This window comes from Lissotriton helveticus, chromosome 6 (genome assembly GCF_964261635.1).
Source record: "Lissotriton helveticus chromosome 6, aLisHel1.1, whole genome shotgun sequence".
Lineage (NCBI taxonomy): Eukaryota > Metazoa > Chordata > Amphibia > Caudata > Salamandridae > Lissotriton > Lissotriton helveticus.
In genome coordinates, this window is record NC_136067.1 from 2,047,617,851 (window position 1) to 2,047,644,422 (window position 26,572).

A 26,572-nucleotide genomic window follows, 5' to 3' on the forward strand; every position below is an offset into this window, starting at 1 on the left:
TCAGATATGCTGGTCCTGCGTTGTGCAAAAGGAACAATTAATGGACAGAATGCAGAACACTGTCATACATTCACCCCAGTACAGAGATCTGGGCCTAAATCCATCGTTTTGTTTGCTCACCATGCCATTCCAGTTTGAATCCAGCCATATGCAAATCCGTCTTGACCCTGCGCCCAATGGGAACAGTCCTACCCGAAGTGCCAGGCCAGGTCCTCCCTGGACGGGAAACAAGCATCCTAGGCAGGCCCGGACTGGCCGTTTTGGGCACCAGGCAATCCCCCGGTCGGCCGCAAGGGTGGGGGCCGGTTTTGGGCCCTGGGGGCCGTTTTTGTTGCAGAGCCGTTTTTGCAGCATAGCTGCAAAATCGGCCCTGTAACAAAATCGGCTGAAAAGCGGCCCTGGCAAAGCGCTCGCCCCCCCTTCCGCCCGGGGGGCGGGGGGCCGGCTGAGCACTTTGCCAGGGCCGGTTTTGGTTCCCAGTCCGGCCCTGATCCTAGGACCGGTTTCGGAGTTTCACCCCTCATCAGCCAGGGTAGCTTGACTTCCACCAGAGCACCTACTCTAATACAGCCCCAGTTGGAGCTGTGCAGGGACGGGAGCAGTCCACTAGAGGGTCAGTTGACTGCCACTATATGGTTGCAATGTGTGTATTCACATATAATGCAAACCTTAATGTATATGTCTTTTGTCTGTAAAGGTAAAGCAGTGAATGTTAGAGACAATATACTTGCTTATGTTTAAAGACTAATCTATACATTATCTGTGTCACATCACTTTAGGAAAGTGTGCCATTGTACATGAGCGCAGTTTTCCATCATGTTGTGTGCGCATCTATGTTCTACTAGTGCTCAGAAGCATTCCGCTGAAAGTTTGAGCTCTAAACAATAACAACAAATAAAATAAATGTTATCTCACACAGAAACGTGATAAACATTTAGACGTCCGCCTGGGACGACTCCTGGTGGCCCCCTGCCCTGGGCTCCGCACCCAAACCGACGGACCACGCTCGCAACCTGGGCTTCATCCTGGACTCTTCCCTCTCCATGACCAGACAAGTCAACGCCGTCTCCTCGTCATGCTTCAACATCCTACGCATGCTACGGAAGATCTTCTGGTGGATCCCCACCGAGACCAGGAAGACTGTCACCCAGGCCCTCGTCACCAGCCGACTGGACTACGGCAACGCCCTCTACGCCGGAACCACCGCCAAGCTCCAGAAGAGACTCCAGCGGATCCAGAACGCTTCAGCCAGACTCATCCTCGACATCCCCCGACGCAGCCACATCTCCGGACACCTGAGAGAACTGCACTGGCTCCCCGTCAACAAAAGAATCACCTTCCGGCTCCTCACCCACGCACACAAAGCCCTACACGACCAAGGCCCGAGCTACCTCAACAACCGAGTCAACTTCTACGCTCCCAAGCGCCACCTCAGATCAACCAGCCACGCCCTCGCCGCCGTCCCCCGCATCCGAAGAACGACAACAGGAGGAAGGTCCTTCTCCTACCTGGCCGCCAAGACCTGGAACTCCCTCCTGACCGACCTGCGCCTGACCCAAGACCACCTCTCCTTCAGGAAGAAGCTGAAGACCTGGCTGTTCGAGCAGTAACGGCTCCCCCCTCCTAGCGCCTTGAGACCCTACGGGTGAGTAGTGCGCTCTATAAATGTATTGATTGATTGATTGATTGGTCATTACCTCTTTTGTAAATCACAAGCATTGATCTGTCGGCGTGCAAATCTGAGTTCAATTTTAACTTATGGGACATGCCAACATCTAGGACCGGGAGCGGTATAGTCCCTATGCAGACTTTTGTGTTCCCCGACAAAACTATCACTTTCTAGTTACGGGAACCTATATAATAATACTGATACATTCTCATAAGAATGACAAAGACTCTCGTTTCGATGCTTTACATAAGAATTATTAGGCAAATTACAAAAATATGCCATAAGTAGGTTTAGCAGCAAAGCATATAAATCATAAGTACAAGAAATAAGTAAAGTTCTGGAATAAAATCTGGCATAGATTTGCCTTCTAAAATGGGGAAAAGGGAGTCCCTCTTGTTACAGAAATCCACGCACATATATAGGCCTTAAGACAAAGAGTTTCATACATTCTGTGGGACTACACGATTCCCAAGGTTTGGACCAAATGGGAAACAAGCGAGAAGAAACATTTTACTACAGAATACATTTGCGGATCCTCTTAGGATAGTTGTACATTGAGATTCAACCATTCGCACAGTCTTAGATTCACAGTTTAGGGTAATACATTGTTTTAACCTAAGCCCGGGACAGTGAGAAGTCTCCGTGATTTAGTACAATGGATATTGCTATGAAAACACTTTATCCTTACTTGAGGTAAAACTAGACAAGTTTTATTTGGAACAGGAATAAGCAGCAGTTATCACGTGATATATTGGATGCTGAGGCAAGATGGAGGACAGTGTAAACACCGGCTAATGTTAGCTAATCTCAGTTCACACTGCTCTTTTTATTGACAGAAAATCGATGCCCACATTTCCAACAGGGAAAGTGGTAATTGAGGTCAGAAATGACGCATAATGGGAACATTGTAGAGTGACCAGGGTGGGAGCCGGGGGCACAGAGTGGTGCATTCAAAAGCGCGGGCAGTATGTGATGAGCATGTTTGGCGCTGATGCTCAGATAAGAGTGGCAGGTGGCTTTCAGTTCTAAACGTTTCATCACCAGCCTTTAGCCGTGCCAATCACCACTTGTCACACCTTTACTAGAGCTTCATCGGGCACCTGCAATAGGTCATCCAGCTGGTTACCAGAGGTTAAAGGCGCCCCATCAGCCGCCTATGCCACGGCCCCTGTAGACATTGCTTGGCTGCCCAGCCGGCCAATGCAGTCATGTCCACAATCCTCCCCAGCGCATGCTCGCCCATCAGTTCAGGTCTTCAAGGCTTGTCCCGCTGCAGAGTCAAAGCTCCAAAAGAGGTTGAGCTTCCAGCCCAGGCACCTTTATTCTGTCTCTGCGCACAGCTCCAGGAATCCGGGACGATCATGAGATGTATTAGGAAGGATATAAAAGAGATACCTTCAGAAAATGAGCTACCCAGTCTTCACCCACCCTCCTGCATCCAGGGGATCCTCAGCAGTAACATTTGGATCGGGCTCGTTCATCGTAATGCTGATTGAGAACCAACAACTGGATCTAAACGGAAGCACAACCAGCTCCAACTGAGCAGCGCAAGCCGAACCCTCACCCAAGCCCGGCTGGCCACGGTGACCTGATGGGATCCCGGTGCTTCATTTTGCGTGACTGAGAAATGCTCAGCCTCTTTGGACTCTGCCAGAGCCTGACGGTAACTTCTAGGCGCTTGGGTAACTTTTACAGCACCCATAGGCACCAGAACCTGTTGCCTGTTGCCTTCCTTTCTTAGGACATCTCTTGAGTTCAAGGGAGAGCAGCCTTCATGCGGTGTGTCTTCCGAAACCTAAGTGTGACGCGATATAATGAGCGACTGATTTATCGTGTAGCCCATTGTACATATTCATGTGTTTCCGTGGAGTCATTTTAGTACAGGGGTGTCCACCATAAACCCATGTCAGAATTTGAAGACATCCATGCAATATATATTTACATTCAATTAATAATTTAAATAATCAGCGGTAAGCCTGAAAAGACAGCATGTATCCATCAATGTCTGTGTGTTCCATATTTATTTTATTAGTTTAATTTATTGATAGCGTACAATTATCTTTTTGGACTTCCAGACATCTCGGGATCTAGAAGAGCGGAGGGCTAAAGGAGTTACTGTCCAAATAGCCAACTTTACGAATTTTTCTGACGCCAAGATGATTAACAGTCCAGCGAATGGATAAAGGATAGAAATTCCATATCCTGTCAACAAGATTGAAGAAAGAGCGCTGCCCTTATGAGTTCTATAAACGTTTGGAAACCGGAGTAGACAGGAGATGAAATAGTGAAGCAAACAGATAGTCTGCAGACAATCAATGGGCTCTTGATAAACTCAACTATTGTCACAAATGCAAAGACTTTTAGAAAGGGAGCTAATGCAGACATCTGAGATGTTGGGAACGCGAGGCATGGCCATGGAGACCGAGCGACCGATGGGCTGCCGCGTCTGCACCAGGCGGAGTCGATGAAGTTGTGAGTGAGGATGGCCCAGATATAGGGCCGTGCTGTAATTCCGGAGGTAACCAACACCTGCCTGGATGAACAGACAGCCAAAGTCCACAGGAAGCTAGTCTTAAGGTCTTCGAAAGGATCTGACAATTAAAACAAGCATTTGCAATGCAATAGGTCTCGCATTTATGAGAGTCTGAGGTATTGCCATTGTAAATGACAATGCCAATAGCTTAAACACTTGCAAATGTGTGACCTATTGCATTGCAAATGCAATTTTTGGAAAAGCGCCTCATGCTGCGCTTTCACGTTAAAGTCGGTCACGCCCATTTCTTTAGATGAGCCACGTCTAAAGAAAGGGGCGCTGCTGCCATTAAACTGAAAACACAGTATGGGGCGCTTTTACAAAAAAAGCATCCTTTTGTCAAGCTGACAAACAAATGTTTTTTTTGTAAAAGTGCCCCATGCCGCGGTTTCAGTTTAATAGCAGCCGCGCACCTTTCTTTAGACGCGGCTCGTCTAAAGAAAGGGGCGTGGCCAACATTAAAGTGAAAGCGCCATATGGGGCGCTTGTGAAAAAATAGAAGAAAAAAAAAACATGTGGCCTCGTTCGGGCCGCAAACAACAAACTAAAGGCACAGCCACCACTGCATCAGCATGGCGTGCCGTGCTATGAAGAAAAAAACTAAACGGGGAAGAGGGTGTCCTGCCTACAACAGCAGGCAAGAGTAACACATAACCAAATAGTGCTTGGAAGCTGTAATTAAAGCCCAACGAGTAACAACATATGTAACAGGGGGTGTCCTGATGGGAGGATACGAAATGAGACATGGCGGTACTAAGGAGGGACTTCTAAGTATATTGACCAATGTAAATCACAGTTTCCAAACGACAATGACACAAGCCAATGAAAAATATGGTGGGGAAGTGGGCGGAGCTTCAAATCCAAACTTGAATACAGCATGCCTCGCAGAGCAGCGCATGTGCTGCCCAGGCTAGACCTAAAAATTATGTATTTTGCTCATGAATGCCAAGACTCCGATGCTGATGGCTTGATAAGACCTGGGAATGACTGCACAACATACAACTCGCTGAATAAAGCACTCACTAACTAATTATGTGCATTACAAGGAGATCACGTCCCTTCAAGTTATTATAGACACTTCTTCCAGCCCTTGACTTTGGTCGCAACCCAATGCATTCTGGGTGGAGTAGCCCTGTTTTGCTACCATTGAACTAATTAGCCTAACACACCTAAAATCTGTGATTTGGAGGTTAAAGTTCAGGACTGGAGATAGCCTCCATAATGACCTGGAGTAAAATGGTCACCCTAGTGTAGCACGAACCAGTGCTAGACAACCATGCAGCCACCCTCAAACTAAGCACGCAGCGAAAACGCCCTAAAAGGGGATATAGTTAGCATTGGCAAGAATAGTACTGTGTCATAGGAAGGCCTGCCACAACCTCCTCATATCGTCTTTTGCAGTTGAAGCTGAAAAGTACAAATGTCCTAATATATATTATGTATACATGTAAATACAGTGTACATTGTATATTTTTATCTATAAACCAAACATTTGTTCCCATCTGCATATTTCTTCAAGGCTGTGAATTCCATTTTTAAAATAATGCACACATCTACAAACAAACAATCTATAATACTCGACACGAAATAAAACAAGCTGAGGAATGCCCCGAACCTGATGAGCTTCCGCAGGCTCTTAAAAACATGGTTGTTTAACCAGTAAGAGGATGGCTGACTCCAGTAGCTCCACAGCGCCGAGACACCCCAGGGTATTTGTTGCACTATAAAATTACGTAAATAAATCTGGCTTTAAAGTGTTATGCACTCATGTAATCCTTTATAATTGGAACTCTAAACTAATCTCAGTCATGCTCCTCCAGGGATTTATTATATTATAGAACCCATGCCTTGAGACGAGAGACATTTTATTAGCAAGGATCTCAGAGGTTTGTTTTGTCTTTATTAGTGCTCTGAAGCAGCCTCCTGCCTGAAAGAGCACTATATAAACAAGGTGTGAGGCCAGCAGGCACAGCCCTAAGCAGAATGCTAATAGGAGGAGTTGGGGTGCTGTGAACCATGAACACCACATGTCGCTGGCAGTTGTAGGCAGCAAAGCGAAAGAAAAGTTTGCGTTTTTACTTTTTCCTCACATGCCTTTACGTTACATTTGCCTGTGGTCTCACAGCCTACCTTGCCTACGTTTAGCAATGATCCAGCCCTCATCTGAAATCTTCCAATAGGAGGGCGAAGACAGGCTGTATCAAGCAAGGGCATGGATGATTGGATGCGCAAACCCTGCTCTGTTTATTCACTAATTGACGAGGGCCGAGACAATCACAGAATACAAATACACACTCATAATGCCGGAACAGTAACGCCGTGGTGGGCCAGTCAGTGAAAGCGGTGGGCCAGTCTGTGGAGACATATTAGGAATTCCCTCAGGCAGTTATATTCGCAGGTATGTTTATTTTATTTTAAACAGTTATCCGAAATTTTGACCGCAAAAGAAGGAATTTATACTCCCGGCCCTCTGAATTAACTGTCGGTGCTGAGCACCGGCACAAATTAAGCACTGAAAATGTGTTTCAAACTGGGCATTTCTGGGCAATAGGCTACTAACATCACACCAGTCCATGCACACTCCTGCCAGGTACCGTATCCCAACCACACATACAGCGCACTCCACCCCTGCACCCCAGAAATCCTCAGCCAGGCCAGGACTGCAGGTGTAGTCTTAATATCAGCACTACATCAACCGTGCAAGGGCAACCAGTCAACATGTCACATGCACAATCAGCATACCACCAGCACAGCCGCCAGCTTCTCACGAGGACAGTCAACATGTCACACACACAGCTAGCATGTTACGGGTGCAGAGAAAGCAAGTCACAGGTGTAGACACAGCATGTCACGGGTGCAGACACAGCCCTCTTCTCACAAGTCAATTGAAAGCCGAGATTCAGGGGTGCAAGGACAACCAGCATCTCGCAGGTGCAGACCTAGAGAGCGCCTCGCAAGTGCTGCAAAGCCTAGATCTCACAACTGTAGGCACAGGCAACATCTCAATTTCCAGCAAACCTTCACAAATGCAGAAGCAGAAAGCATCTCAAAGTGCAGAGACAGCTAGCACCTGACAGGCGCAGAGACAGCTAGCACCTGGCAGAGACAGCTAGCATCTACTAGCATCCTGCACATTGATTTATATACTTGCATAATAACGCCCAAAACCTTTAAGAGAACATCAGGCCAACGAATGTTGTTCGCAACAGCACAGTGAACCCATCCGCCGAACACCGGACATTTTGCAACTTGCTTTTCTATGGTGTATGCATAATTATACATGTGCCACACTTGCCCCATACCATCATCTCCTGAATATTTTTCCTTTTCTCGCAAAATTTAGCCAACCCTGCCACTTAGACTATAATAAAGTAAACAAACTAAACAGTTCACAGAACTTACCCCAGTAAAACAAGCGTCTTCAAATAGGTTGTGCCTCCAATTCTCGCAAAATTTAGCCAACCCTGCCACTTAGACTACAATAAAGAAAAACAAACTAAACAGTTCACAGAACTTACCCCAGTAAAACAAGCGTCTTCAAATAGGTCGTGCCTCCAATGAATGTCCGCTGATTCGCCTTCTAAAATGTTCAGTGCTGCACGTTTAAATAGAGCATGCCGCCCTAATTATGCAGCCTTTATGACTAATGAAGGGTGGTGGTGGCGCCAGTAATATGCCTGCTCAATTATCACAGCATGCCGAGAGGCGCCCCACGCTGCTGGAGCACTCAACTGTGCATTAATTATAGTTGAGTGCTCCAGCAGCCTGAGGCGCCTGTTGACATGCTGGGATAAGTGGGCTTCATGCTGTGATAATTGTTGCTGGCGCCAGAGGAAGTGGTGACTCATGCTGGGATAATTGGTCTTGCTGGCGCCTGAGGAAGTGAAGTCTCACGCTGTGATAATTGGTCTGGCTGTGCTTGGGACGTCTGAAGTGCAACAAACGTGCACAAGCTGCTCCACTTTCAAGCACGGCGCGTTCACAGACCTGGGTCGGCTCGTGCCCAGGTCTGTATCTGCTCGCTCACTGCTCTGACTCCCTTGGCAGGGAGCAAGGCAGCTATAAGTCTCGTTGGCGGCAGGGCTTCGCCCTGCAACGCCAGCGAGACCTAAAAAAGGAGGTGAAAGCAACTTTTTCAAATGGGAGGAATAGCTGAGATGATGGACAAATTAGAACCTGTGTTATGGACTCAAGAGATAGATTTGGGACATACCCAAGATTAGACAGCCACCAGCCTGAGGTCAGGATAGCTGGGAGACCTACATCTAATAAGTGTTGCCCCAACTCAAGGCAGTAGTTGACCGCGGTGGACAGGTGGTCATGGAGCCGAGATTAAGCAGAGTGAGGGTCTCTGCATGTTTGAGTTTTGATCCCGCAGTTGAGGCTGGCGCACGACCTTGGTACCACATCGCACCTGGTGAGTGTCATATACATGGTCCTAGATAGATCAACCTGTACCTTACGATTAAAGTGTTGAAGTAGAACTGCAGATGCCTTAGTTTGGGAGAAAGTTCACTCTTTCGTAGGATTCACAGAGAATCCCTGGAGCAGTCCTGCACATCTACGCCACACGCGGACTCACACAAGTGCCTAAAGGAACTAGAAACTCGTGTCGTACCAGTTTTGAATACTGTAAATGTGAATCTGTTTGGAAAGTGGGGAAGGCCTGCAATGTGGCACTTGTACACACTAACTCAGAAGTTTGTTTGTGTTCTCCTGCTTTTGCAGGCAAACCCAACCAGAAACGGGCGCAAATTAATGCTGACGTTAAATTTGCAAATTCGGGCTATTAAGTGCGGAAAGGCAGATTTTTTTCACCGTTTGCGAATGGACGTGTGCAATTCCACCAGTCCTGTTCTAAGAAACAGGCGAGGATGTGTGGGTGCTGAGCGGGGTTTTGTGCATCCAAGTTTAATGAAGATGTGCAGAATATTGGGTCAACCAGGCCATGAGATACTGACAAGAAGTCTACTTTGTGAATCAGGCCCCAGAGTGATTGACATCAGACGGAGGGAGGAGTCACCTGAGAGTTTGGTTCAATCAAGGCATGACGTCAGAAGTATGCCTGGACCACGAGGAAACAATGCAAGAAGCTGCTGAAAGGAAGAGAAACACGCGGTTTGGCCTTTTCCGAGTGTCAGCATTTTCCCAAATTAGGATTCCTAGTGTGTGCAGAATTCACATGCTGTGGTTTTTTTCCGCCTACAGATTCCACCAGGTGCTAGAAAAGCACATTTCTGTGTTTTGCCGTTCGCATATATGGGGTGGGGAGCAGAGAAGCGAGCGGGCGAGGCGCTATGGGAGTGCTGTGGGTAGTAATACCCACATATAACCCAGGGAAGCCCCCCCCCCCCGCTCAGAAGACATCAGTGGGGCCAGGGGGGGGGGAGGGGGGGTCGGGGTCGGAGCTGATTGCTCCAATAAAGTAACAAAAACATCCTAGAGTGAATAACCCATTCATTATTCCATGTACTATTCTAGTACGGCCTCTTCGCCGTGCCAGTGTTCTTATAGCACGCCAGGAGCCCTGTAGCTCTACACCTGTCTCTGGGGTTGCGTCACAGGCCGCGTCACGCCTCACCTGCCCTGGGGCCTCCGGGTCATGCCCTCGCTTCAGTGACCTTTCATCCATCGAGCCGTGCGTGCCTGCGTGAAGTTGGCGCTTCAGGGCTGTTATCAGTATTTCCGAGTAGATATTTACAGAATAAACGCACATCTACGTGTTCATTTCGTCATTTACTGTCCGTTATTTCTGTTCCTCTATTTCAAGTCATTGCGCGCCCGCGGAACCATTTTTCTAAGCACGATGTCGGCAGCAATCACGTCTCACCCAGAGGCAGCAGAACAGGCCCTGGGACTCGGCAAACTCTAATCACACTCACACCCCGTTCTGCTGCTAAAGAAAAAAAAATAAAAGTATCATGTACTAAACTATAGCATTGGTGAAGTCATTGGCTCTGATTTTCATGTTCACCCCATTTTTATCTATGTGGATCCCGTGAGGGGCCCTTGATATCATTTGCTGGCAGGGTTGTTTTGTTCTTTTGATATAAGCAATCACGTCTCACCCAGAGGCAGCAGAACAGGCAGTGTCGGATTGGTAACGCGGACACTCGGGCAATGCCCGAGGGGCCGTTGTCCAGTTCCAGCTGTGGGCTGCTTTTTTTAGCAGCCTGGGGGATTTGGGCGGTTTCTGCGTTATTCGGATGCCGTCAGGTGCCCAGTGGGTGCCTGAGTGGCCTTTTTTGGAGGTAGATAGGCGTCCGTTACCTCCCTTTAACCAAGGGGGCAGAGGTGTCACTCCCTTTCTTGCGCTGGCCCGGCCCATTAATATATACATATTGAGCGGGGGCGGGGAGCCTGAGCAAAAGTGGCCTCACTTTTTTCAAGTGTGTTTCACCAGTGTAAACTAATCAGTGCATTTTTTTAAACCCGCCCCTTATTTTATTAAAATTTCACCAAAGCAGTGTTTGTGGAAAGGCAATATGCAAATGTGGGCCAAAATTCTTTTTAGCGTGCCCGGGCCGATTTTTAATCCCAATCCAAACCTGAGAACAGGCCCTGGGACTCAGCAAACTCTAATCACACTCACACCCCGTTTTGCTGCTAAGGCTCCCCCCTTAAAGGCACTGGAAGCAAGGGGGGGGGCCCTGTGGCACCGGAAATAACAATGGTAGAATTCATAAAATCAGTGTGGCTGTGCAAACCCCCAGGTGACAGGTTTATTTGCAGATTGACTCGGAGCTCACTCAGTGTTTTCCATTGGGCCAGTACACTGGGGTAATCTGGTTTTTGACCCTTGATGCCAAGACGAGAAGGGGTCTGTAGCAGCAGTAGATAGTTGATCCTGATTAAAGTTGCTGTAAGGCATGAAGGCCCAGATCTGCTGTCCTCGTCCATCCATAGGCCATCCGAGTCCAGAAACCTTGGTGGGGCTCAAGCCCGGCCAGAGGCCAGCCCGAAGACTTCCAGCCAGATGCTGAACTCTGTACCTGATTCAGAAAAGGGGGTGGTGATGAACAGAGTGCCTGAATTAAGCAGACCACTCTTACCCAGTCCAAAGATCAGGGCTTGATCCATCACCGTTTTTTAGCTCACTGCACCATCCCAGCTCAGAACTTGGCTATATGCAAATTAGTCTGTTCCTGTCCCAGTGCATGATGGGAACAGGGCAAACCAAACTACCAAGCCAATTCTTGTACTGGGAAGGAAACACGCTTCCGGGGACCGGTTTCTGCCATTTCAGGCGTCGTCGGCCCGGCTTGCTTGAATCCTGATGGTGCAATGAGCAAGGGACTCACATCTGAGTATACCCTTCCACGCTTATGGTGGACAAAATGATTCAGAAAAGGGGGTGGTGATGAACAGAGTGCCTGAATTAAGCAGACCACTCTAACCCAGTCCAAAGATCAGGGCTTGATCCATCACCGTTTTTTAGCTCACTGCACCATCCCAGCTCAGAACACTCTGTTCATCACCACCCCCTTTTCTGAATCGTTTTTGGCCACTATAGGTGTGGCAAGGTATACTCAGACATGAGTCCCTTGCTCACTGCTCCATCAGGATTCAAGCAAGCCGGGCCGACGACGCCTGAAATGGCAGAAACCGGTCCCCGCAAGCTTGTCTCCTTTCTGGTGAAGAATTGGCTTGGTAGTTTGGTCTGCCCTGTTCCCATGAAGCACTGGGCCAGGGACAGACTAATTTGCATATAGCCAGGTTCTGAGCTGGGATGGGGCAGTGAGCTAAATAACGGTGATGGATCAAGCCCTGATCTTTGGACTGGGTAAGAGTGGTCTGCTTAATTCAGACACTCTGTTCATCACCACCCCCTTTTCTGAATCGTTTTTGGCCACTATAGGTGTGGCAGGGTATACTCAGACATGAGTCCCTTGCTCACTGCTCCATCAGGATTCAAGCAAGCCGGGCCGACGACGCCTGAAATGGCAGAAACCGGTCCCCGGAAGCTTGTCTCCTTTCTGGTGAAGAATTGGCTTGGTAGTTTGGTCTGCCCTGTTCCCATGAAGCACTGGGCCAGGGACAGACTAATTTGCATATAGCCAGGTTCTGAGCTGGGATGGGGCAGTGAGCTAAATAACGGTGATGGATCAAGCCCTGATCTTTGGACTGGGTAAGAGTGGTCTGCTTAATTCAGACACTCTGTTCATCACCACCCCCTTTTCTGAATCGAACTCTGTACCTGAGCAGCCGATGCTCGTCCAGCAATGGAGAAAGAAGTATGCTTCATCAGACGATCAAACATACCTGAACTTTGTGGGTCTAGAGTTGGCTTCTTTAATAAAGAGTGACTAATGTGGCATATGTTGAGGGGTTACCGAGGTATGGTGGAGCCATGAATCAATGTATATGCATCTGCCATTAGTCTTGAGGGCAGCTCCTTGACTAGCCCTGCTCGCAGGCTTTTGGCCAACATGAGCCTAAAACATACCAAAATCCTCAGTTGCTTGGTGTCTGCAGAAGAAAGCTGCGTAAGCCTGGCAGCGCTTGCCTTGACTGTTCACCAATGGGAAAAACTGGGGGAAAAGGAGGGAAACCACAAAATCCTTCAGGTTTTGAGTTTAACTTTCTCTGTCACCTCATAAAATACATGAAAATAGGATTCCTATTGTGTGAAAGAACTGCGGGCCCAATTCACAAAGGGACCTACGAGTCGTAAAGTTACGAGTGCAGAGTCTCCGCACTTGTGGCGGAATCCCCACGCTGAGCACTGCAGTCCGGAGATTGTGCTCCGAGTGCGAATACTCCGCCTCGAGTGCAGATACGCTGCACTCGTAACTTTACGAGTCGTAAGTCGCTTTGTGAATCGGGCCCAGAGTGTGTATTCTACTGTATCAATATAATAACATGAGATGCAATTTTTGTAAAAACAAGATACATGTTTCCTCCTAGGGAGAACGAAGTTAGGAATGTTCTATGTTACTAGTAATCTAGCTGTTCCTTTTCTTTCACTCACCATATTTGTTTTTATATATATTTTTGTTTTTGTTAATTTGTCTTTTTTTTCTTTTAGATCTGGCCAGCTGTACAGATGGCTAATTTTTATTTCATACCTCTGCATTACAGGTAGGACCACTTTGAAACCTTCCTCATGCCATACTCGTTACTAAGCCTCCACATGAGGCAAGGTCATGTTATTGTATGTCCATGTGTTGTGCTTTAGTAATAATAACCGTTTTCTGACACAATTCTGCCATTTCTAAGCACTGTAAAGAACAGATGTTGCTGTAATCCAATTGACGGTGCTCAGTTTACTGATCCCAGAAGGATGGAAAGCTGAGTCTGCCCTGCCAGGATTCAGACTCGAGTCCTCCAGAACACCACATAGGTCAACGAGTGTGCATTTAGTCACTGACCCATCGTGACAGCTCCTTTACCTGAGCACCCCCAGGATGAGGGGGGACTTTATTTCACATGTAATTTGTCTGATGCGATCAGTGCTGGCTCTATGTCTTGTCTCCCTGTGTTGCAAGTGCATGTGTGTGCCTGCGTGTGCGTCTGTGCGCTTGCACGCCTTCATGTCCCATGACGTGTTGGACGGTTAAAACCTCTAAAGTCTCCACTCCGACCACCACAACTGTGGACCTCACTCACAGGATGTACCTGGGCCACAGACCTTTTGACTGGGTGACATTTCTTAAAGAATCACAGGGAACAGGGGCGGCTCTAGGCTCATGGCGGCCCTGGGCAGGGAGCGTAGGTAGAGGGCCCCGGAAGAGGGGGTCCGAGCGGGGCGGAGCGCGGAGTCCAGTGAAGAGGCGGGGTCAGGGTGTTTGGAAGTGGAACAGAGCCGGAGGCCGCCAAATCCCTGCCACTGGGGCCGCCACGCAAATATGTATCCACCCTCAGAGGATTATTATATTAAGGATATATATTGGCGCGGCGGCCCCTGGGGTTTGGTGGCCCTGTGCAGGTGCACAGCTTGCACATGCCTAAGGCCGCCCCTGCAGGGAATATTCAGCAAAGCGATATATACAGAGCGACAAAGACATCGATGAGGACTAAATATTGGCAGCAGCCAGAGTCTACGAGGCCCACCTAGTCTGCCTACTTCCCTGCCTGAATCTAGATATTGTAAACCCTCTCCTGCGCGTGCCACGAGTCTGGCTGAACTCTGGTACTGATCTTGCTAGAAAACAGTTTCATGTAGTCACCAAATTTCCTGTGGGTGACTTTATTGCGTTCTCACTGTGACTCTCCTGAGACTTTTCTTTTTATGACTCTTTGATCTGGAGTCACATCTCCAACAGTCCGTGGTCCCTCCTTCTAGATCGTTGATGGTACATATGGAGATGGACAGAGTGGAGCATGCCATCGATAACCACTGATGAGGGGAGCGAGGGGAACCAAGACCCCCATAGTAACAATATAGCAAGTTGCACTTGTCGCATCTGTGCGTGTGTTTGGTGCGGACCACACTCCGTCTCATAGCTCTTGTCCACGCCATCGAGCCTGTCTTTTGTTTCCCTTTGATTCACCAAAAGTCTATTGAGGGACTCATTGAGAGTTGATTGAAGAGGAAGCGAACTCATGTGACTTGAGAACGAAGTGCTGGATCCAAAGAGAGTCCGCAGTGGGATTTCTATCACCACACCGGTTGGGAAACAGCGTTTACAATGCTGTAAACACAACGCTGTAGTTTACAACGCGGTTGTTACAACAACAACGTTGTTACCACGCATGCCATTACATCGCAAGTCGTATCAACAACTTGCTGTAGAGGACGTGCAACACCAGGGAATGTGTTGGATTTAAAATCCAACACCTTCCCTGCTGTTGCACAAACTGGAGTAGGAATAGTAATTAATACTATTCCTAAGTCCAGCGCATCCACTACAGCAAGTCTTTGATACGACTTGCGATGTAATGGCACACGTGGTAACAACGCAGTCGCTGTAACGACCGCGTTAACTGCTGCGTTGTGAATGCACGTGTTGTAACGTGCTATATTCCACCGGTTGGAGGGAATTCTGCCATTGGATACATTTTACTTCCATCACAATTCATAGTATTTTCCATTACAGCACAACTATACATCAGACCCTTGGTCTCCAGCATATATTTTGTATTTACATTTGAATTATTCTGTACTACTAGGAACACACATTTCATCAAGCACTAAAATGTATAGGGGACCACGCCCACATCCAGTCTCAGCCCCGCCCCTGGACCCAAACCTTGTAGAGCAAGCCCCGCCCTGTTAATACCCATTCATGACCAAACCCAGCCTCCATCCAGTGAGAAGTGACTTTACCTAGTGAATTAGCCGCTGACCTTGGACACTGGGGACCTGGGTTCTAATTGTGGCTTTACCAATTATCCAAAATGGTGTGACTTGATGGTAGTATTATCAAACGCTGCCTCAGGCTGTAAGTAAATATGGTTAATGTAAATATGTTAAAAAACTCTGTTCCACATGCAGTCCAGTGCAGTTTCAATTACATGTTGACTCCAGCCTCCAATCGCATGCTAGTGTCTGTAACCCGCGTCCCGTGTCAACGGGCAGCCATACGCCATGCTGTTCTGTGTACAACGCTTCATAAATGACCAGACCTCACGTTTTCCTGATCACACGCCTTCAAACGTTTTGGTAGGATACATACTGCACCCTGAGCATACAGTTCCAGGTGGAGTGTACATCCTGAATGACAGTAGCCTCTTTCGAGAGGCGTCTGTGTTGTAAACTTATATGGTGATTAGCAGAAGAGACAAAGAATCATAAACAGCCGCCGTCCATGCAGGTAACAGCGGTGGGGCAGTGGAGCCCGGTAGGGGTGGATTTCGAGGGACGATGCAGAGGGAAAATTAAATAAATAATACATTTTCCCTCTGCATCGTCCCTCGAACACCCCCCCCATGCAGCCCCACCACCCACCACTGTTACTTGCACAGACCGCGGCTGATCATACACCGCGTGAGGCGCGACAGACTGATGTGACATAGGCCGTATTGATCTAGCGGGCCAACAGGCAAGTGTGTGACAGGCGTTTGACCCTCCTCTTACCTCTGGTCATTCTTTGTCTTCATCTGAGGAGTGTTTAGCTTTGTTGCTGGAGGACAGATTGAGAAAGCAGTGGTAATTGACCAAAATCCCCAGCTCTGCTCCTTGATGTCAGAAGCCATTTGTCCAATCAGGATCCACCCAGCACTACTTCCTTCCCAATGTCACAGATTTGCATGTTGTCAAATCTTTCACAGCTCTGGAATTTATTGGGGCATGTTCCACTTGAGGTTTGTGATTTTTTGTGGGGCTCTTGACCTCTGACCTCAAAAGGATGGTGTGGTGGAAACTCAGTAGCTAAGGCTGAGATATGAGCAGCCTTATTTACTTTCTAAAAACTACTGGACTTTGGCTGGACGTGGCCAAAGCTTGGGCCCTTACTTGGAAACTCACATATTTCATATGCTGAACCATTCACCCAATGTTAACATAACCCAGAACACCGAGGACTTCAATCATAGTTTTAAGAACTTCCAAAGTATCCTCCTGAATTCCTGCACTAGGTATTTACGTGTCGGTAGTCGATGATTTTTTAGGCTGGAGTTAGCCACCACCGTGGAGAGTATTCTGTGCAAGGTCTAATAACTGGGGGCATCCTTTTAAGGTAGGAAGCTGATTCAAAAACATGTCTTCTGCTATGGAGAAGAAAGGGAGGAATTTAACAGGGCAATAATTGAAAGGGATAGAGTTAGTTTATGACTAGGTGCAACAGAGGATTGCACATAGGATAGGCTCGTAGAATGACTAGTTCAATAGATGTTACATATGGCAGTGTTAGAAGAGTGGCACATTGGTGACTTGGGCTCTTTCCTTGTGAGACTGACAGACTGACATACAGAGATGGCAGGACATGGTGAGCTCTCTGTCTGCTGCGGGGCTGCATGGGTTGCATCATTTGGAAAGGAGCAGGTGTGTGAGGTTAGGAGGACTTGATGCTGTTAGGAGGTGATGGACATTGGTCAAACTAAGAATGAAAGATGTCAGTTTGGGGCTGTGAGTAGGGTGCTACTTCCCTCTCAATCCTCAGGAGAAATGTTATTTTAAATATTTCCTTATTGACATTTCTTCAAATACAGTGGCAGGTCAGGGCATGTTATGTTATGTTAATTTATATTTGTAGAGCGCCAAATCCCCAAAAGGTCTCTAAGCGCTTGCAGCGAAGACCAAGAACCCGGGAATCCCTTATTCCTGCTGGGCTCAGCACGATTAGGGTGAGCTTATCCAAATGCCTCAGTGTATGTATGAACAGCTGTAAAATAGACATGAAACAATGCCCACCCCCTTCAAGTCTTATCTATAGCTGAATAGTGTCGACAGCCCCTAATATAGACACAAACAATCAGCATTGACCCTACTCTACTACAGTTGGGTATCAATGTCTCAGCCCAACCCTGCGTAGGAGGAAAACTTTAGAGAAACTAAGATAAACGTGAAACTGTGACTCATAACTTGGCAGACATAATCGATTACTCATAACCGTTTGTGCACTAGACTCAGCAGAGAGGGTGGACATAATTAATGATAACTTCTCAAATAGGCAGGGAGGGAGGCTAAAAAATGCCATCTGACGGCCATGCATACGGTATGGTCGTCTTGGTTGCCTGGGTAAATATACTGATACTCTTCCCTGATGTGTGTCCCGCTTAGGCCCTCATGTGTTATTGTGGTCCGGGGCAAGGAACAATTCTCGACATGAGCGTGAAATGCCTCTGACACTTCTACTCAGAGTCCCACAAAGGCTGTCTCCGGACCCACGTCTCTTCTCACACTGTAGAGCCACAGCCTCTTCCCTGGCCCATAGCTCCAGAGATGAGCTCCAACAACCGTGCGGGGACCCTCCCCCTCCCACAATCTCCAATGAAGGGCGAGTAGCCTTATCGCCAAGACCATGGCTAGATCAAGAAATCTGTCATGTACTCTACGCTGTCTTTTCCGTGGGTAAATGCCCAACAAACAAAGGGCCATGGAGCCAACATCCCTCCTACCAAGTGTACGGTCCACGTCAGCTGTCACTGCCCTCCAGAATCGCCTAATCGCAGGGCATTCCCACACCAAATGCAAAAATCCAGCGTCTCTCAGGGCACATCTAGGACATTGCATGTGGTCCGTCTGCTGCAAACATTTATTGTGTGGGGGGTCAGATATGTGGTATCAATCTAGTTAAATTGCGTATATTTCAAGCGAGTGTTACGAAAGCCCTCGTGGACTTATTCCATAGCCAACCCCCACTAGATATCCTGAAACCTCCGCCCAGTACTGCCTCCCACCATTCACGTCTACGTGACAGATCGCCGATCACCATTTCCAATGCTGATTTTGTATAGCCATAAGACCAGCTTGTGCACATGTCCAAAACTTTGAAGGACCTGCAGCAACTCATGGGTCTGGGACACTGTCTGCCCCACAAGCTCCGCATGGTCGTCCCACCACCCCCATACATGAGGAACTGGGTGCCAGGGAGACCACTCTTCTCCATCAAAGACTCCAGTATTGGCAACGTGTCCTCTGTGTAGCAATCCCCTCTCTATTCCAACCTCAAGCCATTGCTCCAATCTGGGCTCCTTGAAGTATCCCTCCCTACAGGCAGCAAGTACCACCATGGAAACCACTGGGGCATAGAGCACTGGATGATGCAATCTCGCCGCCAGAGGACTCCAACACCTCATCGCAAAGGGGCAAAAGTTGCGATGACATAACCCGGCCCAGCAGCCAAGCCACAAGGGAACCCGTGCCTGGGGTTACAAAAAACAAGATCCTGAGCCTCTGTACCCACTAACCATCTGGCCAGCTACTGCGACTGCTCTGAGGGGAAGTACAATTCATTTCAGGGACACCCAAGGCCGCAGCTTCTGGTAAGGTGGCAAGAAACACACAGTTCCGCCCTCCATCCCAGACTAATTCCCGGAGTACGGCATCAAGGGCCTTAAACCAACCCCGAGGTATCCAAATCAGGAAATTAGTAAAGTAATTTTGGACCCATGGAAAGACCACCATCATGGTAAGAGCAACTCTCGCCATAATGGGATGCCTAAAAGATGCCAAAATTTAACACCACCTCTAAGTGCCCGCAAGGTAACCACCAGGTTAACATCCTGCATGGCCTCTTGATGGTTGAATACATGCACCCCCAAATACTCCAGCTGTGTCGGTGCCAATTGACTGTGTGGGTCTGATACAGAACAAGCGTGTCAGCTCAACCAGGAACCAGGGGAAGGCATATGTTTTCTCCAAATTAGTTGTAAAACCAGAGGCTTCACCCAAATCCTCCTGTACAGATATGCACCACAGAATACCCAAGTCAGGATGTTTCAGATAAATTAACATGTTGTCCGCATACAGGGATACTACATGCACGTCTGTTTGAAATGGTATCCCCCAGGGGATGCCCTCAATCCTCATTATACTGGCCAAGGGTTTCACAACCAACTCAAAGAGCATTAGGGAAAGGGGGCAACCCTGGCGCGTTCCCTGAAACACCCGTGAGGATTCAGAGATGCCGCCCCCACCTTCACAAGCGCCGGCGCAGCCAACGAGGGCCCAGATTCATCCTCCACAGCACTTCCTGCAAGTAGGACCCACCCAGCATGTCAAAGGCTTTGCACAAGTCTACGGAGAGGGCCAGGGCACCTCAAACATATTCTTCTGGTGTTTCGTGCTGGAGGCGAAACCATCTACGGATGTTGTATGAGGTGCTGCACTGTAGAATGAAACTATTCTGATGACTAGGATCAAGGGTGGCAAGGTGGTCATGCAGCCACCCACCAATATTTTGCTCAGTATTTAGTTATCAATGTTCAACATTGATAAAGGTCGATATGCCCCCACTTCGGAGCGATCCCCTCCTTGCTTGGGTACTGAACAAATAAGAAACTCCCGAGTGGTAGCTGGCAGGCGTCCCCCTTCCGAGTGGGCAAAGATCGCAGCAAGTCTTGGGGTCATGTCCCCAGCATACATCTGATAGAACTCCGCATGTAAGCCTTTGGTACCAGGTGTCTCCCCCCTGCTAGGTCTGCTATGGCGGCCCTAATCTCTTCCCCCAAGCTCTCCTGGTCCTCATGGTCCAGGCACTAGAGCTGCGTTCTACCCAGGAACCCGTCCAGTACCGCATCCGAGGTGTCCGGTTGTGCACCATACAAAGGCCGATAGTAAGATGTGAATACATCAAGAATCTCCTTCTACGAGTATACTAGGTGACCTTGGCTATGCCTGATGCGGGTGGTGGAATGACCGCGCTGGACCGCTACAATTAGCCAGGCAAGCAGCCTACCCACCCGCCCTCCTTCCACGTGCGAGCTGTCCAAGTAGACCCTCCATTTGAGGGTGTGCAATTGCTCAGCGACTATCTTAATATTTTCTCTGTGCTCCGACAGTCTAGGGCATGCTTTCTGATCAGTGAGAAGGGAGCGCTCTACGTCTACTGGATCAATTTCCAGTGCTGTCAGCCAATCTATCAGAAACCTACGCAGCCCCACCAACTGCCCAATGCCGAATCCCCGGACCACCACCTTGAACACCTCCTATTCAGTAGCCACATTTCCTGTTGACCTTGTTTTGTCATCAAAATAGTCACTGATAAGAATTACTAGGTGTTCTCTGAAAGAGAGACAGGCTGTCAGACTCCATGTGGGTTTGGCCTTGATACGTTGTTGCTTGAACATGAAATTCCTTGAAAAACAAGAGACAAGAGGCATTTGGTGAAACAGGAACAGTTTGTTTAATTAAACATAGCGGCCGGGAGAACAGTTACAGGCACAGAGTCTGAGGACTGTCTCAATTTACAGTCGGTCTGCGGCCTCCTTTTATATAGTTGATCGTAGGTAATAAAAGGTTTCTGGTGATCCATGCATAGTGCAGAAGTTGCTGCCTTTGGAATAATAAAATTGACTAATGGGAAATGCAGGTGGGCCTCGACCTATGGTGGACACAAGGTGGCCAGTGGGTGACTTGTCCAGGTGTCATCCAATCTCCCATTACCATTGTAGTGTCGCTGCGCCTATCTGTGGGATTGATCTAAGGTTTCCTGTTTGCGCTTGTGTCTGCAGGCTACATGCCATCCCAACTGTGACCTATCAACCAATAACCTCGTGCCTAGGTCTCAGTGCTTGCCTGACTACATATTTGCGAGTCAGAGTTGATGTGGAGTTTACAACTGATGAATTAATAAATAAAGATGCAATTTTGTTCTTGTAAATGAATGTATAATTTTTCATAGCAGCATCAACTTTTTCAATATTAACAACGTCTCCCCCAAGCCAAGCCAAGAAGTACTGGATTGTGGTCAAATAGTGTGCGCGCTAAATGTTCTACAGTGGTGACAACCCTATGGACGGCCGGTCTCACAACCAGTCATTCAGGTGGACATGCAAGTCATAAATTGGGGAGTATTCCCTCAGGCATGCCACGCTTGCCAAGTGTCCAGTAACCCCCAGTGTGAGCACCATCCTCGTAATTTTGCCGCAAGTCTAACAGTCGGAAGGTCCAGAAGTGGTGGAGTAGTGCGGTCCAGGTTCAGATCTGCAATAGTGTTATAATTTCCTGCCCCTCTCCGAAGCATCAGGGTTTCTGGTGCGAGCGCCAACAGCGGGGCCAGGGAGTCATAGAACTGTGATTGCTTGATTTTCTTCGCATACATACTGCCCAACATCAACACAACACCGTTTAGACGTCCCCTAATGAAGACGTACCAATCCGCTCTATCGATATCTGCGGACATGATGTGCAAGGGCATCCCCAGCCAAGTCCATATCAGTGGGCCCGGGCATAAGACGAAAAGGTTGTGCCGTGCACCCAACCCCTCCATCTCTGCTGCAGAGCATTGACCTGCCCACCGGCGAGTTGCGTCTCCTGCAGGAGAGCCACATCCACCTTTCTGCACCGCAGTTCTGGGGGGATTTTGTACCGTTTTAGAGCATTCCCATACTCTGCACATTCCGACTAAGGAGAGGGAAGGTGTGCTGTTGTGTCATAGTGATGTCAGATTCAAAAAGAGGGGTGGTGATGGACAGAGTATCTGAATTAAGCAGAACACTCCTACCCAGTCAAAAGATCAGGGCTTGATCCATCACCGTTTTTTAGCTCACTGCACCATCCCAGTTCAGAACCTGGCTACATGCAAATTAGTCTGTCCCTGGCCCAGTGCATCATGGGAACAGGGCAGACCAAACTACCAAGCCAATTCTTTACTGGAAAAGAAACAAGCTTCCGGGGACCGGTTTCTGGCATTACAGCCGTCTTCGGCCCGGCTTGCTTGAATCTTGATGGTGCAGTGAGCAAGGGACTCACATCTGAGCATACCCTTCCACACTTGTGGTGGCCAAAACGATTCAAAAAGGGGGTGGTGATGGACAGAGTATCTGAATTAAGCAGAACACTCCTACCCAGTCAAAAGATCAGGGCTTGATCCATCACCGTTTTTTAGCTCACTGCACCATCCCAGTTCAGAACCTGGCTACATGCAAATTAGTCTGTCCCTGGCCCAGTGCATCATGGGAACAGGGCAGACCAAACTACCAAGCCAATTCTTTACTGGAAAGGAAACAAGCTTCTGGGGACCGGTTTCTGGAATTACAGCCGTCTTCGGCCCGGCTTGCTTGAATCCTGATGGTGCAGTGAGCAAGGGACTCACATCTGAGCATACCCTTCCACACTTGTGGTGGCCAAAACGATTCAAAAAGGCGGGTGGTGATGGACAGAGTATCTGAATTAAGCAGAACACTCCTACCCAGTCAAAAGATCAGGGCTTGATCCATCACCGTTTTTTAGCTCACATGCACCATCCCAGTTCAGAACCTGGCTACATGCAAATTAGTCTGTCCCTGGCCCATTGCATCATGGGAACAGGGCAGACCAAACTACCAAGCCAATTCTTTACTGGAAAGGAAACAAGCTTCCGGGGACCGGTTTCTGGCATTACAGCCGTCTGTGGCCCGGAAGCTTGTTTCCTTTCCAGTAAAGAATTGGCTTGGTAGTTTGGTCTGCCCTGTTCCCATGATGCACTGGGCCAGGGTCAGACTAATTTGCATATAGCCAGGTTCTGAGCTGGGATGGTGCAGTGAGCTAAAAAACGGTGATGGATCAAGCCCTGATCTTTTGACTGGGTAGGAGTGTTCTGCTTAATTCAGATGCTATGTCCATCACCACCCCCTTTTCTGAATCGTTTTGGCCACTATAGGAGTGGAAGGGTATGCTCAGACATGAGTCCCTTGCTCACTGCACCATCAGGATTCAAGCAAACCGGGCCGAAGACGGCTGTAATGCCAGAAACCGGTCCCCGGAAGCTTGTTTCCTTTCCAGTAAAGAATTGGCTTGGTAGTTTGGTCTGCCCTGTTCCCATGATGCACTGGGCCAGGGTCAGACTAATTTGCATATAGCCAGGTTCTGAGCTGGGATGGTGCAGTGAGCTAAAAAACGGTGATGGATCAAGCCCTGATCTTTTGACTGGGTAGGAGTGTTCTGCTTAATTCAGATGCTCTGTCCATCACCACCCCCTTTTCTGAATCGTTTTGGCCACTATAGGAGTGGAAGGGTATGCTCAGACATGAGTCCCTTGCTCACTGCACCATCAGGATTCAAGCAAGCCGGGCCGAAGACGGCTGTAATGCCAGAAACCGGTCCCCGGAAGCTTGTTTCCTTTCCAGTAAAGAATTGGCTTGGTAGTTTGGTCTGCCCTGTTCCCATGATGCACTGGGCCAGGGTCAGACTAATTTGCATATAGCCAGGTTCTGAGCTGGGATGGTGCAGTGAGCTAAAAAACGGTGATGGATCAAGCCCTGATCTTTTGACTGGGTAGGAGTGTTCTGCTTAATTCGGATGCTCTGTCCATCACCACCCCCTTTTCTGAATCGTTTTGGCCACTATAGGAGTGGAAGGGTATGCTCAGATATGAGTCCCTTGCTCACTGCACCATCAGGATTCAAGCAAGCCGGGCCGAAGACGGCTGTAATGCCAGAAACCGGTCCCCGGAAGCTTGTTTCCTTTCCAGTAAAGAATTGGCTTGGTAGTTTGGTCTGCCCTGTTCCCATGATGCACTGGGCCAGGATCAAACTAATTTGCATATAGCCAGGTTCTGAGCTGGGATGGTGCAGTGAGCTAAAAAGCGGTGATGGATCAAGCCCTGATCTTTTGACTGGGTAGGAGTGTTCTGCTTAATTCAGATGCTCTGTCCATCACCACCCCCTTTTCTGAATCGTTTTGGCCACTATAGGAGTGGAAGGGTATGCTCAGACATGAGTCCCTTGCTCACTGCACCATCAGGATTCAAGCAAGCCGGGCCGAAGACGGCTGTAATGCCAGAAACCGGTCCCCGGAAGCTTGTTTCCTTTCCAGTAAAGAATTGGCTTGGTAGTTTGGTCTGCCCTGTTCCCATGATGCACTGGGCCAGGGTCAGACTAATTTGCATATAGCCAGGTTCTGAGCTGGGATGGTGCAGTGAGCTAAAAAACGGTGATGGATCAAGCCCTGATCTTTTGACTGGGTAGGAGTGTTCTGCTTAATTCAGATGCTCTGTCCATCACACCCCCTTTTCTGAATCATAGTGATGTCAGAACGTATTCTATTACCCTCCCGTGTCCCCCCACCCAGAACTGCATAAATGCCATGCATGGCAAGTCCAGTGCTTTGAATTTTGTCCCCTGCTTCCCAAGTCAAACATTCCCAACCCTCTGGACAGTGCACCAGTAGCTGGGCGTCCCGAACCGTACAGCCAGCTAGAAACAGTTGACGACAATGCAAGCATGCAGAATGAACTCCACCATCAGAGAGGAGCTGGTACGGGGAGACTCCAGACCTCCCCGCTGATGGGTTGGATGCAGCATACTTTTGCAGCCTCTAGCCATGCCCACCAGGAGTTGTAATTCATGTTGATGGTTGTGGGAGGAGGGTTATAAATTGGGCTAGTACTGGGCACAGGTTCCAAAATGTCACATTGGGTCTGGTATCTTGTATGTGTGGATGTTGCAAGGAAGCTACTAAATATAGACAGGTGATGTGGTCACTGAAGCTGTTCCGACCACAGTTCATTGACCGCCCTATGTTATTCCCCCCACTGATTTATTTATTTTTTTTATTTATTTTGAGGCTTGTGAGGCGCACAGCTACCCCCAACAGGGGTGTCCCAGCGCTAAAGACAGCAGCTAGTGAGGTTCGGTAAAGTCCAGGGAGATTAAGTGGGCTAGATCAGGGAGAAGAGCCAGGTCTAAAGTTTCTTTCGAAACAGTTGCTCTGATGTAAGGAATCTAAGTTCCAGTGGCAAATGATTCCAAAGTCTGGAGGTGGCTAATGAGAAGGCCCTCCCTCCCGTGCGCGCAAGACGAAATCGGGGACAAAGCATTAGGCGAAGATGGTTAGATCTGAGATTGCGCGTTGCTTGTGAGAGCTTCAGTCTGTGTCTCAGGTAAGCAGGGCCTCGTCCATTGAGAGCTCTAAAAGCAATGGTCAGAGATTTGAATTGGATACGTAGTCTCACTGGGAGCCAGTGCAGTTTGATAAGATGGGGAGAGATAGAGTGGCGGTAGGGGATATTTCAGATCAGCCTGGCCGCTGAGTTCTGTACTGTCTGTAGTCGATTAATGAGATATATCGGGGTCCCACATACAGGCTGTTGGCGTAGTCCAAGTGGGATGTTATGAGGGCATGGACTACTATTTTACGAGAATCCAGTTCAGTATACCAGTTCAATGCCATTCGTTATAACACTGTACCCTTCACATGTCCATCAGGATCTGCCTCCTTCAGATTCGGTGCACCTTCTACGCTGTGCTCCTTGAAGATGTCTTCCCCATATACTGGGTTTATCAGAAACTGAGCCCCTCAGGTCTATTGTCCTTGTGATGCTGTGTCTGTCAGAGGTTATTGTATGATTTTATTTTTAGTTTTATAAAATGCAAACACTCAAAGGTGTGTGTGGTGGGATCATGAAGAGGTAGGATTGTGTGATGGGGCTTTGAAGAGATGGGGACATGCAATGGGACACTGAAGACAAGGGGCTGGCTAAGCATGCAAGATGAGCCAAAGAGAATGGTATGAAACCAAGAAGCAAGTCACAGGACTGCACTGCAGAGGTGAAAGAGGCACGGCTCAATTATAACTCTATAAAGCATCTGTGACTTTCTGTAGTTTCAGAATCGTCTTCTAAGAAGATTCTTTTTCTGTGTCTCCTTTTCCAGGCTAGCCGTTGTACAAGTCGTTGCTATTTTCTGGAATGTCTACCTGTCGTGGAAGGCAAACAAGGTGTAAAACTGTACGCACTCAGGGCTACTGCGCAACTTAACATGGAATTACGGGTTTTCCATCTTTGGAATGTGTTATCGCTGTTAGTACAATTTGTTTGTTACTAAATAAATGACGTTGAACCAGT

General features: G+C 48.3%; 1 protein-coding gene across 2 annotated transcripts in view; it reads left to right on the forward strand.

Annotated features, from left to right (window-relative positions):
• MPV17 (mitochondrial inner membrane protein MPV17) overlaps positions 1-26,572 on the forward strand; it is a 411,576-nt gene extending 385,004 nt beyond the window's left edge. For both annotated transcript variants that reach the window (XM_078647178.1, XM_078647177.1), the window contains exons 7-8: positions 13,231-13,283; positions 26,382-26,572. In XM_078647178.1, coding sequence (XP_078503304.1) covers positions 13,231-13,283; positions 26,382-26,451 — 123 coding nt within the window. In that variant the 3' untranslated portion in view covers positions 26,452-26,572. The remainder of the gene's footprint in view (positions 1-13,230; positions 13,284-26,381) is intronic.